At 43.5% G+C, this 15284-nt stretch overlaps 1 protein-coding gene across 1 annotated transcript in view; it reads left to right on the plus strand.

The window, feature by feature from the left end:
- The first annotated feature begins 11108 nt into the window (after positions 1 to 11108).
- LOC134536583 (uncharacterized protein MAL13P1.304-like) overlaps positions 11109 to 15284 on the plus strand; it is a 30307-nt gene continuing 26131 nt past the window's right edge. The window contains exon 1 of the mRNA XM_063376338.1: positions 11109 to 11169. Within this exon, the coding sequence (XP_063232408.1) occupies positions 11128 to 11169 (42 nt within the window). The 5' untranslated portion in view covers positions 11109 to 11127. The remainder of the gene's footprint in view (positions 11170 to 15284) is intronic.

A 15284-nucleotide genomic window follows, 5' to 3' on the forward strand; every position in this document is an offset into this window, starting at 1 on the left:
TCAACTTCTAACTGGGCATGGTAACTTCAAGGCCAAACTTCACCAATTTGGTCTAGCAGAGAATCCGCTGTGTGGGCACTGCCACACGGTGGATGATGTCAGACATGTGCTGCATAATTGTGAAAAAGTTGAGGATCTTCGTGAACAGCTGAAGTTCCACCTGGGTCTGATTGGGTGTGACTACGACCTTGCAAATGTGGTGGCGCGGAGAGAGAGTTGGGTTCTCTTCCGTGAATTTGCTCGGAGAGTCATAGCGAGACTTCAAGTGGCAGACGAAACCGAGCCACTGGCTCCGTGAGCATTCTCCCTTGCAACTGTCAGCGGAGTAGTATTCAACTACTACTGAGATACTTGGAATATGTACTCCTGGATACGGCATGCACAGGATCATTGACTACCTGCTGGTTAGTCAGGGCCCTAATGGGGGACCTGGCCCCAGTGGATGGTCCTCAATTTATGGCAATACCTGGATGACTGATGGGTAGCAGGTGCTGAAGCATGTCCGGTAATTTGTATATGGGTATATAATGGATATATAATCAATATAAAGGAATATAATCAATATATAATGGCATATAAAGGACATGTAATGGATGTGTATATATATATATATATATATATATATATATATATATATATATATATATTATGGAGTTGGTTTTGCTGGACTGTGAAAGCACCTGACTCGAACCCTTACCTGCATACAGCCCCATGTGGGGATTTCAGTCTACAGGTTCCTAAGAAGCCACTATGGGTACCATAGTGGTGGAGGGGACATGTTTTCTGGATCTGGTAGCTTCAGTAGGAAGGGGCCCTGGACTATACAGATCTGTAAGCAGACTCCCAATCTACCCTTAAAGGGCGCACATTTGGGAGGGGCGGAAGGCGGGTGCGTTGGCCTTCGGGCCTCCGAAAACATGTATACTTCATGTTAGACGATCTATAGCTAGAGACCGGATAAATTCGCGAATCCATTCGGCGATGAGCTAGAATTCAAATACATATAACTTTAATATGATTTTGATATTGGCTTAGGCCGGGTTTATAGAAAACGCAAGAACGCAGAAATGCAAGAAACGCAACTACGGTAAAAGTCCAACCTTAACTCTTCTACCAGCACGTTTATAAAAAACGCAAGACACGCAATAACGCAAGAACGCAACGCAGAAGTTGTTCAACTTTCTACTTCTTGCGTTTTCTCCTTGCGTTTCGACCTTCTATACTGGTTGCTTTAGTAAGTATGTGGAAACTGAAACTGTCATGTAATGCATATAGAAGGCTCTGCGATTGTAATCGTTACGCTTGTGTTTCTTTATTTATGTTTTGGGCTGGCATCTGGCATTCTTCTAGTGAATACAGCGCAATGGAGGAAGCTGATGAATTTCTTGTTCAGCTTATCCAAGATTTTCCCTGCCTGTAAGATAAGTACAACAAAGATTTTAAAAATAATCATGACTTATTCCTGAAATTTTATTTTTTGACGTTGGCGATGGCCGGCGTCCTTGCGTTTTTTTATAAACGACTGTGAATTTCTTGCGGTTGTCGCGTCCTGCGTTCTTGCGTTTCTGCATTCTTGTGGTTTCTATACACCCGGCCTTACTGTTCATCTGAACGAATCTCAACCAATTAAAAACCCTCAACCAAAGAAGGATCGAATCACAGACGAACCAGCTGAGACGACCTAGAAGTCAGCAGCCATTGAATTTGCGTTATTAGCCCAAGTGTACAGGGGAATGTGCAGTCTATCCTGAAGGCCACCGAAACCGCGAATTTTCCCGGTCCCTATCTATAGCTACGTCCCGCCAACCGCGGGCCTGCTTTACGCAGCTTCGTGCTTGAACTGCTGCGCGCACCGAGTCCTGACCGACGTGCTCAGGCTCCGCCCAGCTCTGGCACTGCACGTGACGGGCTGAGTGCACCGCGCACGAGGAGCGTGTTGCCGTCTGTCGTCGTCTCCAGCCACGCGACCAACAACCCCCTACCCTTATCCGGAGACATGCGGCTAGCAGTTCGCAAATTACACATTTCTAAATTCAGTGGCAAACTTTAAAAAAAATTTGCATTTTTTAAAGAACCTCATGATTTAATTCAAAATTACCAAATTAAAAAAAAATATTTATAAAAATTAAAACATTTAAATTAGCAGAAATATTAAAAGAACATATTTTAAAAATAAACGTTTATGTTTTTTTTCAATTTGTAACAAAAAATATTATTATTATTATACAACTGAACTAAAACAAATAAGGTTAGGTTAGGTAAGGTTAGGTTAGAGGGGATGACTTTCACGATTTTAAAGCAGAAACTAATATACATTTTAAGATGTCAGAAAGGATGCCTTTCCGGTTTATTTTCTGCTGTCATTGTACAGAAAATCCTGAAATGTACCCTTCCCACGGGGATGCAATTGTGTCGTCCCTCCCGAACGTGTCCGTCGCTGCTCCATGCCTCGGGCAGGGCAGTCTTATAGCTGCGGGCAGGTCGTGGCAGCCCTCGTGACATGTCTGCTAGCCTCCCTCGCAGGCTCCAGAGGCCCGGCGAGACCACGTCTGCTAGCCTCCCTCGCAGGCTCCAGAGGCCCGGCGAGACCACGTCTGCTAGCCTCCCTCGCAGGCTCCAGAGGCCCGGCGAGACCACGTCTGCTAGCCTCCCTCGCAGGCTCCAGAGGCCCGGCGAGACCACGTCTGCTAGCCTCCCTCGCAGGCTCCAGAGGCCCGGCGAGACCACGTCTGCTAGCCTCCCTCGCAGGCTCCAGAGGCCCGGCGAGAACACGTCTGCTAGCCTCCCTCGCAGGCTCCAGAGGCCCGGCGAGAACACGTCTGCTAGCCTCCCTCGCAGGCTCCAGAGGCCCGGCGAGACCACGTCTGCTAGCCTCCCTCGCAGACTCCAGAGGCCCGGCGAGACCACGTCTGCTAGCCTCCCTCGCAGGCTCCAGAGGCCCGGCGAGACCACGTCTGCTAGCCTCCCTCGCAGGCTCCAGAGGCCCGGCGAGACCACGTCTGCTAGCCTCCCTCGCAGGCTCCAGAGGCCCGGCGAGACCACGTCTGCTAGCCTCCCTCGCAGGCTCCAGAGGCCCGGCGAGACCACGTCTGCTAGCCTCCCTCGCAGGCTCCAGAGGCCCGGCGAGACCACGTCTGCTAGCCTCCCTCGCAGGCTCCAGAGGCCCGGCGAGAACACGTCTGCTAGCCTCCCTCGCAGGCTCCAGAGGCCCGGCGAGACCACGTCTGCTAGCCTCCCTCGCAGGCTCCAGAGGCCCGGCGAGACCACGTCTGCTAGCCTCCCTCGCAGGCTCCAGAGGCCCGGCGAGACCACGTCTGCTAGCCTCCCTCGCAGGCTCCAGAGGCCCGGCGAGACCACGTCTGCTAGCCTCCCTCGCAGGCTCCAGAGGCCCGGCGAGACCACGTCTGCTAGCCTCCCTCGCAGGCTCCAGAGGCCCGGCGAGACCACGTCTGCTAGCCTCCCTCGCAGGCTCCAGAGGCCCGGCGAGAACACGTCTCTGCGCCCGCGCAGCTCAGCTCACTGCTTCAGAACGTTACTTTAACCTATAACAATGGAACAAAAAGATATGACTGCAGCAATTGTTTATGTTTCTAGAGATTATATACTTACCGATATAACGAGCTTTATTTTAATAATACGCAAACACATTATGCCTTCGCTTATTTTTAAAATAATTTTTTAGTAAGAGCAATCTTAAAAGGAAATGAGGAGATATGATTATATTTTTTAATACTATGAGTGCATGATTTTTATTAAATACTCAATAGAATGAAGAAATTCTTAAAATGAAATAATAACTTCTCTTTTTTAATACTTTTACACAAAGTATAAGTATAAAGGAATACTGAAAAAACAACAGAATACTACACAGTAAACAAATATGGTTCTAGGCTAGCACTATAAATATAAACATACTTATAATTAATAAAAAATTACTAAAGCTTTGCTATAGTGGTTGATTATATAAAGACTATGTCGAACCAAGATTATATCTTTATTATTTAAGACTTTTTTTAATTTATGGGTCTATAAAAAGATGGCGGCCTACAGCAGACGATATTTTTTAAAAATTTGAATATGCCACCAGTTACTAGTAGGTACTATAAAAAGATTATGGTCTGTGGGAATAAACTTGGCGCTAATAATTAAAAAAATTATGGCGGTCCCTTACAACAGATTTAATTCATTTTTTATTTTTGTTTTTTAAATTTGTCACCAGAACACAAGATATCTGCCTACATCAGACGACTCTATTAGAGAAATTAAATGTATCTATTTAAATTTAGCGTGAATCTGGTGTTTGTATTTCGAACTGCCAAGTAAAGTATATATGCTCCTTATTTAATACTTCCTCTCACAGCAGTCAGCCTGGTGTAGTGGCTGGCGTGTTGGCGCGGCGCGCTGTCTCAACGATACATACAGTGACGTCACCAGCAGACCGCTCCACACCACGTGACACGCCCCTCGCAGACACGTGGGGCCACGCCCACCTCTTGGGCCCTCTTTGTTATTCTGGCATTACCCCTACTGATACAAAATATGGACATTATAATATCACTAAGTAACTATCCTTAGAAGCTCAGAGAGGTTGTAAGTGAGGAACAATTGCAGTACTACACGATATAAAAGTTAGATAAGACTTAAAAAACATTAACTCAGTAATTAAAAATTATTAAATAGTTTGAGAGGAGTCACCCTGGAGTTCCAAACTGAGGCGTATGCTTACACTTGGAAATTTTAATCAAATTTATTTTGGAATATTGACGACCTTATTAAATATAATGCAAAATTGTTTGAAAAGAGTGAAAGTAATAAATATAAATATCAACTGCTACTTTATGTTTCATAATTTTGACAAAAGCTATTGTCTGAGCTGTAGGTACAGTTATATTATGAAATAGTAATGACTGAGCCATCAACAGAGGCAAATATCAGCCTATGGATTAATAAGTGTAAGTTAGTAAATAAACGTAATATTTATGGTTTTTGTACTTATTCGTACTATATGAATTTAAAAAGTGTATTTAGTTGTTCATTTACGACGAATTTGAATCCAAAAGCGCCGATGTGTACCGAGCGCGTGCGTGTGTACACAGCATTGTTTGCGAGAGTATTATTTTGAACAATATTTTTTTTTTTTTTTTTTTTTTTTTCCTAACCTAACTAAAACTAAGTGTATTTTGGAGGGGTCCGGGTTAGGGAGGGACCTAGGTGCGTCTCAGGCCGAAGCCTATACGCCTAGTCATGCTGGGATTAGCCATGCAGGGAGAGGGTCGCATGCATCGTGTGCTAGGAGGGGATTGGCCAGCCATGGCAGCGATTGGCGCCATGACTAACTCCCCTCACTCTTAAATCTAGACTATAACTAGAGATAGGTTGGGCCCAGGTAAAACCTGCATAGACACAGGGAAAACCCTGGGCACATTCATGCGGGATGCAAATTGGCATGCATTACGTGTAGGAGTTTACAGGAGACAGAGGATGGTCTGGATGAAGTGTTGGACAGAGTAGAAAAGAGTCTACCATGCGGGGGTTGGGCACTTGGACTCGTGGTCCGCTTGCTTTTTATCCAGGACTGGATTTAGTGACCAGGGACGCAAGCGCCCCTGGTGGTGAGTGGTTGCACTGACCACTCACTCCGCCGCCAGTCAGCACCTAAAAAACTAAGAAACTAAAACAGAAAAAAGATAAATGACTTACAAACTAGGCATTTCGTTACGAAATATGCAAACACCCAACTCAGGGATGGACGTGCAGTGCTTAAGATAAAACTAAAATAAGAACTAAAAATATTTATTTATTTTTTTTTTTTAATTTTTTATTATTATTTTAGAAATATATATTTTTGATGACTATTACTTAGTATCTAGGACTTATTACTAATTTACAAATCTCTAATATCTACTACTATACTACTAGTTCAATATAGAGGAACTGTCGGTGTATAAAGTTACAGGTGAATTAAGTCAAGACCTATTCGCATTCTGGCATTGTTGCAAGCTTGTAATTCAAAATCCCATGTCTTTCAGAAACACAACCGGCACTGGAGGTGAAGCCTGCCAGGCGGGCCATGCCCATCGGACATAGGGAGTCAGCCCTAACACAACAGGCAGTGAACTCCCGGGAGCCGAACCTACACCTGCGTGCTTCGGACCATTTTGAATAAGCAAATTATTCGTTAATGTCTATAATTTAAGTTTCAACTCGCGGGAGACTGATTTGGCCGATCGCTCAGCCAGCCACAGCACACTACGGAGGTCTGTGAGCCAAGATTGAATTTGGCATTTTATATTTTCCATGCAACTCTGGATCTTGTTCGCCCAGTGATGAAATATATGGGTTTCTGCTTATGGCACATTTATCATAGAATTTTTGCGCAGTTCGGAAATAATAATATTTTAAAAGTTCGAGTTTGAGCTCTCTGTGCATAGCCCTTACGGGGCAATACACAGGCGCATCTGTCGCAATACGAATACTCTTATTCTGAATTCTCTGTAGCTTGATTAAGTGAGATTCCGCTGCTGTTGCCCACACCGGCGCTGCATACGTGATTATTGGTTTTATTAGTGCGTTATAAATTATTATTCCGTTTTTAACAGAGCTACCTAAACGTCTGCTCATGACGGGGTAGAGGGTCATGAGCCTAGTGAAAGCTGTTTTTCTTTTCGCCTCTATGTGATCGCGCCATAGTAGTTTCCTATCCATGTGTACGCCTAAATATTTAACCACATTTTTGTGAGGAATTTGCTCATTGAAAAGTGTTAGTCGTGGTCTATCTTCAAGTGGCGGGAGATGTTTACGCGTAAAAACTATAGCTTCTGATTTAGTAGGGTTTACCTTAATTCGCCATTTTGTGCACCACTGTTCTATTGAATTTAACGCGGTTTGCAATCTGTCTGCTGCGAGTTCTAGAATACTAGATCTGCTAAACAATACCGTATCGTCCGCGTAGCAGCCGAACTGAACTGATTGGTGTGCGGGCTTAGGCATATCATGGATATAAATATTGAATAAAACCGGCCCCAAAATGCTGCCTTGTGGGACTCCTGCTTTAATTATTTTTAAATCGGACTGTGCTCCTTCTGTCGTGACTCTAAACGATCTATTTTCTAAATACGAGGCCAGTAATTTAATATAACAATCGGGGAAGCCAGTTTTATATAATTTATAAATTAAGCCTTCATGAAGTACTCTATCAAAGGCTTTTTCTATGTCCAAAAACGCTGCGAGATTATAGCTATTCTGATTGAACGCAGTTATTATTTGTTCTGTCATACGGACCAGTTGATGCGTTGTTGAATGCGCGCTGCGAAAACCAAATTGTTCGTCCGGCAGTACGTCATTTTCTTTTATGTGAGTATTTAGTCGCTGTATAATTATGCATTCAGCTACTTTTGACAATGTACTCAGCAGACTAATGGGCCTATAATTTTCGGGCAGTGTCTTATCTTTTCCGGATTTATGAAAAACTATCACATTCGCTTCTTTCCACTGCGATGGAAAATACTGTAGTTTAAGTATTCCATTTATTAATTGAGCTAGGTATTCCAAAATTTCATCGGGCAGTTTCTTAAGGACTACTGCCTGAATGCCATCGTTTCCCGGTGCCTTACGTGGTTTCATACGCCTGATAGCCTGTTTAACTTCCTGAGATTGAGTTAAGTAAGGTTTTGAGGTTAAAGGCTGATTAAGTTTAATTGTAAGGTCTCTGTATATTCTGGCATTAAATTGCGGGTCACAGGGTTCGATATTAGGTTGAAAGGCTAATTCAAGGGTATTAGCGAAGGCTTGTGCCTTGTCTGTCGGTGTAAAAGCGAACCCAGTGCGTGTTTGTAGCGGAGGTATTTTATCTATCTTATGAAGGAATCGCTTTGTCATACTCCAGGTGCTACCATCTTGCACCTGTAGCTGAGAGACTTTCGTCTCCCATTGGCTGCTCCTCCATAGAGTTATTTCATCGGAAATTATTTTCTGTAATTCATTAATTCTCGCTTTAATGTCGCGCTGCCTACGTCGAGTATATTCGCGCCTTAATCTATTTTTCTGAGAAATTAAATCCCTAATATACACCGGCAGTTCATCTTGCTTAAATCTAACCACCTTTTCTGGGATGCACGAGTTAATTGCAGTTTGAATTTTAACTGTAAGTTCAGTGACTGCTGATTCGATGTTATCTTTTGTTTCGAAGTTGGCAGCATCGGCTGCAGGCAAATTATCGACTAAATACGTCTGAAAGCCTCTCCAGTCGGCTTTCTTGTAGTCTTTAATTTTTCTCGGAGGACTGATGTCAGTGTCCACGTCATCGAATAGTAGATGTACTGGAAAGTGGTCAGACGACATTTCGTGAAAGACTCTGAGTTCGAATCCCGTTTGAACTCTCTTATTTAATGCAATATCTAAAATATCGGGGTTGTGCCTTAGTACTCCGCTATCGTGAGTGGGCTCTGAGGGAGCATGTACTTGATAATTTTTGTTAGACTCGTGTCTTTGCAGCAGTAGGCCATTGGCAGTATTGCTCCGACAGTTCCAGTCTTTATGTTTGGCATTAATATCGCCGACTGCTAGGAATGTGGGAGCTGAGCCATATAAGATGTCCAGCTCGTTTTCAGTTAGTGACCTGCCCGGTGGTGCATACATCGAAATAAGCACAATTTGTTGTTTATTGACTTTAAAAGTAATTGCCACAGCTTCTAATTTATTAAATTCAGGTAAATGAAATTCACTATGTTGTATACTTTTGTGGATTAGTAGGGCAACCCCTCCACTTCTGGTATCGCGGTCGCGCCTATAAATAGTGTAATTTAAGATAGTTAGACGATCTGTTGGAATTAAGTGTGTTTCGTTTATTGCCGCGATTCTAATATTATGTTTAATTAAATGATCGGTAAATTCGATTATTTTATTTCTAATTCCTCGTGCATTCCAGTAAAGGATGGTACTTAATCTACTGTCTACGGGGGTAGTATTAATGGCAGAACCTAAATTAAGGGTGTGCGGCATTAAAGCTGGCCACTAATGCTGTCACGAAGCCCGTGGTGGCTTTTATTTTGTCCTCTATTGACTTGGACGGATTACACCAAATAGCCATTAAAATGCACATTGGTTCCAGGACGTGTGCCAGGTTAGGGTCCTGTGTAATGGCATCCGATTGGCCTACGAGCTTCAGAAAGTCGCTCGCGTCCATCGCTGGCTTCTCCGCGGGATTTAGCTGCGGTGAAGCAGTTGGCATTACTGTTGGTGAGTCAGTCTGCAACGGGCTGGCTTGTTGTTGCCCAGGCGCGACTTTCTTGGAATCACTGGGGGGAGTGGTGGAGTTGGGTGGCGCCTTAGTACCTGGCTGATCCGTCACTTGACCTTGCGTCCGGCCTTTACCGTTTTTGTGCCCCGAATGGTGTTTCTTCGGGGGCCTCTGGGGCACGGGCTGGCCTCTAGGTCTGGGTGGGTTTGCCAAGACAGGATACTCCAGTTCATGCCTATCGCTCAACACTGAATATTGGTTAGGGCTCTGCCATTGCGGGGGGGCGGGGTAGCTCGGGGCTCGCCACGGCTGCCTTGGGGGCTGGGGGCAGTAGCCTGAGGGGTTGGCTTGTTGTGGGGGCGGGCGGACTTGAGCTGCGATTACTGCTCGCTTGTTTTCGCGCAATGCGCGTTTGGACTGCAGCTCTCTGTCTTTCCGCTCCTGTTGCGGGAGGTGACGCCAGTTCTCCCTCTTGTAGGCCATGCAGCCTCTGTAATTGGCGCAATGCGGGCCTTCACATCGCGCGCACTTTGCCTTCGTCCTGTCACCTCCCTGGGGGCAAACCTCGGTTTTGTGCCCTTGGCTGCACCATCGGCACACAGGGGAGGCTCTGCAGCCTTTTGCGGGGTGGCCAAACCTCTGACAGTTGCCACATTGGAGGGGGCCTTTGGGGTGTCGATAGTCCTCAACACGAATGCTGAGGCCTCCGAATGACTTCAGGTCGTAAATCCTTTCTGGATTTACGGCCTTCGGGAGCTCTACGACTAACTTATTTATAGGCTGCCTTGTCTGCCTGTTGTACAGAAACCAGAAGTTCTGCACTGGAAGACCCATTGCGGCGAACTCGGCCTGAATGAATTGTTTGTCGGTGCTGCTATGCACTCGACAAAACACAAACTTGTTCGGGATCTCGTCCCGTTGCAGCAGCACAGAGTGTTGCACTCCGGCCTGCTCCAGTGCACGCACTGCCCTGTGGTACTCCTCCACAGTGGCAGTGTGAATCATGAGCTGGTCATGGCCGCGACTGACGCACGACCAGCGCTCCTGCAGTGCTGCATCCAGCACTGTTTTAATGGCCGGGTAGCTGTGGCCAGAATCAACAAATACATACAGGGGTTTCACCTGCATTTTCTTTGCCTGAGGGGCAGGGTTTGGCGGGGCAGGGCTCGAACCTGCGGGCGTGTTGGCGGCCGTTTGATTGGCCGAGTTGTTTGCCCTTCTGACGGGCTGCTTGCGAAGTCGCTCGGCCTGCTGCCTGGCGATCGCGGGGTTCGTCAGTGGGGGGCGCAGTCTTTCGTCCTTTCCTCCCGTTTTTTGTTTTTTTGAGACGACTGTTGTAAAGCCGTCGTCGCTAGACATTTCGGTTTCGTCGTCACTCGGCAGGGGCACATCGATGCACTCCTGCATCACCTGCTCGTCACTTAACTGGTCAGTCATGTCGCTAGTTACACCCTACAACGCACTAACACCCACTGACCACGCACCCGGTATTAAGCCGGGTTGTGGCTAGGCTGTAGGGTTAGCTACAACCCGGGTTGTTTTGCACGTTTACACTTCTTAGAAAAACCTGGGAATACCACCTGGCCTGTGTGCGAGCAAACAGGCTGTTCCTGGAATCTCGCAGCTCCGCTTGACGCGTCCGTCCTCGGCCAAGGCTCGAAGCGAACTTTATTATTTTGAACACTTGTGTTAGTAAATAACGAAGGACGTCGGATACGGTCGAAGAAGGCGGTGAGCGCCCTCGGTTGTTTCCGGAAGCGGCGGAGCGGGCGGTTCAGGGCCAAGGAGGAAGCGTGTTTAGTTTGCAACCTCCTTGGCGGGGTGGCGGGGTGGCCGGCTCTTATAACAGGGCGAGGGCCGCGGCACAGGACAGCCGCCAGCCACGCGTCATGGACACCGCGGCGAGCCTGCTGCTGCTGACAGCGCTCCAGGTGAGACAAACATCCGCGTATCTTCGTGAATGTACGGTCGTCTTCGTCACTGAGTTTAAGTCCTTGTGTACGTGAATCAACAATAATGATCACATTGTACATTCAAAAACGTGTTGAGTCTACATCTAAAACCTTCTTTTTTTATTTCACCTTGTTTACAGAACTCTGTAGTCAGTTACGAAGTTACAGAAAATCTAAAATGGCCGTCGTGAAGTCATATAAAATAAGAGTGTCTGCTGGAACCGACTATATTCTAAAATAGTTTGCCGATGAAAATAATATAAAATATTATTTTATTCTTGTTTTTAGTTCCAAATGGTATCGGTGGATTTAAATATCACATGCTTCTTTATGTTTCATAATCTTAACAAATGCGTGTGTCTGAACGCCAAAATCATACAAACGCATGCATCGCTTCGTAAAACGTAATCGTAGAGAATTAGCCATCAACAGAGGCAAATATCAGCCTATGGCTTAATAAGTGTACGATAGCAAATAAACGTAATTTAATTTATTAATAGCATTGCACCTATCTTACATTTTACTATTAAAAAAATAAGTGTATGTTTTAACGGGGTAAGCCGGGCAATGACTCATCAGGGAGTAACGAATAAAGCAACGTTGAGTTATGGGGAGCTCGACGGTAAAAAAGGGAAGGTGGAATAACCGAGTCGGAAAATGAAAAGACTCTGTGAAGGTTTTCCGTCGCCAAGCGAGCTTCAGCTGTGAAGCTCCAGTGTGAACCGACACTCAGTCGTGTGAATTGATGTATCACATTCCAGCCATCAAGTTACACAGATGGCAGCAGCATAGGCGTACCCAGGATTTGTTATCGTGATGGGGGGGGGGGGGGAGTCCAGAATTTTTCGGTGGGGGGGGGGGGGGGAAGCAGGCTTCTGATATTTAAGAAAAACTCCATAAACACCAAAAAATAATTGTTTATAATAAACTTTTTTAAGCTTACAAACTTTTTGCAGAAGAATTCTTCTATTATTTTTTTTTGGCAAATTCAGTAACCACATTCTCCGGGTCGATGTGGATGTTGTAGTGGACATTCAGCAAGGCCAATCCATTCAGTCTGCCCTGAGATATGGTGTTCCGCAGATAGGATTTTAATCTTCTTAAGGAAGAACATGTCCTCTCCGGAGTTGCCGTTGAGTCGGGAAGGGTCGCCAAGACTTGGGGGGGGGGGGGGGGTTGAAACCTCAAAACACCCCCCCTCCCCTAGGGTACGCCTATGGGCAGCAGCAATACTCGATTCGATGACACACTTGTACACTGGTGCACTTGTATACTACCGCACTCGCATACTTGCTCATTTGTGTCCTTGCGAACTTGCATAACTGACCTCTTGCACACTCGCATTATTTCTCACTAGCGTTCATTCAAAAATCCCTGCTAACGAATTGTTGCACACATTATTATACACTAGACACCTGTGCACTTTCTTTTATAATGGTAGGCTTGTATACAGTTATTATCCTACTACTAGTGAATATTTTCACTTATTACGCGCGGGTAGGCCTCGCATACATTTTAATGAATAATTTATTTTCAAGATATGTCGTTTTGACCAAGATAAAAAATTGGTTGTCTGTAAAGTCGGTTTACGGACGATAGTTTAACGTGACAACGTCATAACAAAACATTGATGAAATGATTGCATACTTTTATGAATAAAATTGAATCCTTTTTATTTTAATAATAAAAGAATAAGTACTTGAAATTATACTAGTAATCATATTTTTAAAATGCAAGAATAATTAACCTTTATTGCCGAAATTGTTGTTGTAATAAGCAATGAAAACCACATTAACTTTTCACTTCACTTTATAAACAATCGACGAAACAGTTCACGTGTAGATGACTTGTAATTAATTTTAAAAACTGGCGTTTAGCTATAAAGTTTAAATATAATCATGTACAATATTTAATATAAATAAACTGTAATCAAATATCTATCATCGATTATATGAATCACCATAATTATTTAGTCAATTGTAAAATAACCTATTATTACTGCACTCGCCGACAGCGTACTGGAACACAGCGTAACGGAGCAATGAGTGTAACGGAACAATGAGCGTAACGGGACACAGCGTAACGGAACAATGTGCGTAACGGGACACTTTTTCGTGCGTGTAGCCAGCGTTCATCGATTTATTAGATGTCACGTCAAAAATTAACAAGTGAATATTTGACAATAGAAATAAAAGATAATAAAGAATCATTAAAAAAATTATATCGGTGCATGTTTTGACACAGCTAACATGATTGTATACGTTATTACCAGTCAAAAGAAAACAGAGAACTTGTAGCGAAAAGAGGTCCTAAATAGTACTAATGGAATAATGTTTCTATAGACACGTACATCTCTCCCGTTGCACTGAAAACCACAGGCGACTCAAGATACATTTTGCGTCCGGATGGAACTGTACGGAATCAAACCACTTTTATCAAGACCCATTTTTTTAAGCCACTTCTATTTGAAACGCATGCAAACAAATGCAAGTTAAGTAACTTATAAACATATAGTTTGTCAGATAATACATTTATTTTATTTGATAGTATAACAAATTAAGTAGCTACTTACAATAAACTTTCTTTAACTTTTTCCTTGCAATGGGAAAGAATAATTTAAAGAAAACATTTGATGCCCATTTGGCATTGCTGTTCTACACTGGATTTTATGGAAAAAACCTCAACAAATGGACAACAAAGATGAAGACATTAACCCATCGAGAACAGCTGGTTTCAAATGTTAAGGAGCCCGTCTAGTCAGGGGTGGATGTGTGTTAGTGAGGCGGAATGATAAGAGCGACGCTCGCTGGTATTTCTAGCGTGGTGTGGCCTCTAAGCGCAAGGCTCTGAACTGGCGTGCAGTCTTTTCGTCGTGCGTAGGACAACTATGAAATTTGAGCGGTGACCATTAAATTATTTGGAGAGTAAATGAAGATAAAGTTTTAATGCAAGTCCCTTACTGTAAGTCCTTTCAAGAATCTAAAACGGTTGTTTCACGCCTAAAAATTAATCTGAAAACACGCCTTTTAGCCATTTTAACTGTGCTAAAAATACAGTTTAAAATACTAATCCGGAATCAAAACTACTTTTCGAACCTCAGGTGCCCAGGTAGGACTTAAAAATATTCTTGACAACCTTGGTCTTGAATTGCAGTAAAATCTAGATATTTATGTCACACGTTGTATGAGCTCTGGACCTCTAGGGCACCATCTCAGTGCTCAGGGGTTCCAGACATGCCGAGGTGTTGGGACTCAGCCCTTAAGCCCTGCCACATGAGCGAAACTGTTGCAATCACTGCCACCTATACACCAACAATAAACAGTTTTATAAACTTCATATATTAATATCACTGTTCTGCTTTATGATGCAATATTTCAAAATAATAGTTTATAAATATAATAAAATTTTATCAACCCATGTTTAAGGATATTTGACAGGTTTTAAACCTAATCTGATGTTTTCTGTACAAATTTATTCAATGGAAAAATAAAAGCTATATTTCGTAAAAAGTTACTCTACAACCTCCTTATTTAAAATAGTAAAAGACAGAATTTTATCGGTGTGACTGGATTTCAGGAACGAATTAAACAAGAAAGAAATATATCGTTGTACAGGTATGGCACTTGAAAATATTAGGGAAGCCTACGATTCACGCCGAGTATTCGACATGCCCGAACATTACCGAATACCTGCCTTTAGGTGACTTCGGAATTCTTTTGTTTAGGTGAAAAAACGCATTTTTTATTTTGCCGTGTTCGTGAATGCCTAATTAATTAAAATGGTCGATTAGGTCAGGTCAGTTACATTATAAATACTTACTTTCAAACGAAGCGGACATTAAAAATAATATGAATTATTTTTAATGGTTGTTTGGTTTTAAAGTATTTATAATGTAACTGACCTGACCTAACAAACCGGGACAAAGGATAAACAGTATGAACTCAAGTAATTTTTTTTTACTTATTACTTGCGCAACAATATCCAAACAACAAATAAATCTTAAGTTAATTACATCGCATTTTAATTTGATGACATTGCAAGACGAATGTAAAAGATAAGAATGTTCGTATATTGACTCAAATATTAGTCTTGGT

This window comes from Bacillus rossius, chromosome 11, assembly GCF_032445375.1.
Source record: "Bacillus rossius redtenbacheri isolate Brsri chromosome 11, Brsri_v3, whole genome shotgun sequence".
Lineage (NCBI taxonomy): Eukaryota > Metazoa > Arthropoda > Insecta > Phasmatodea > Bacillidae > Bacillus > Bacillus rossius.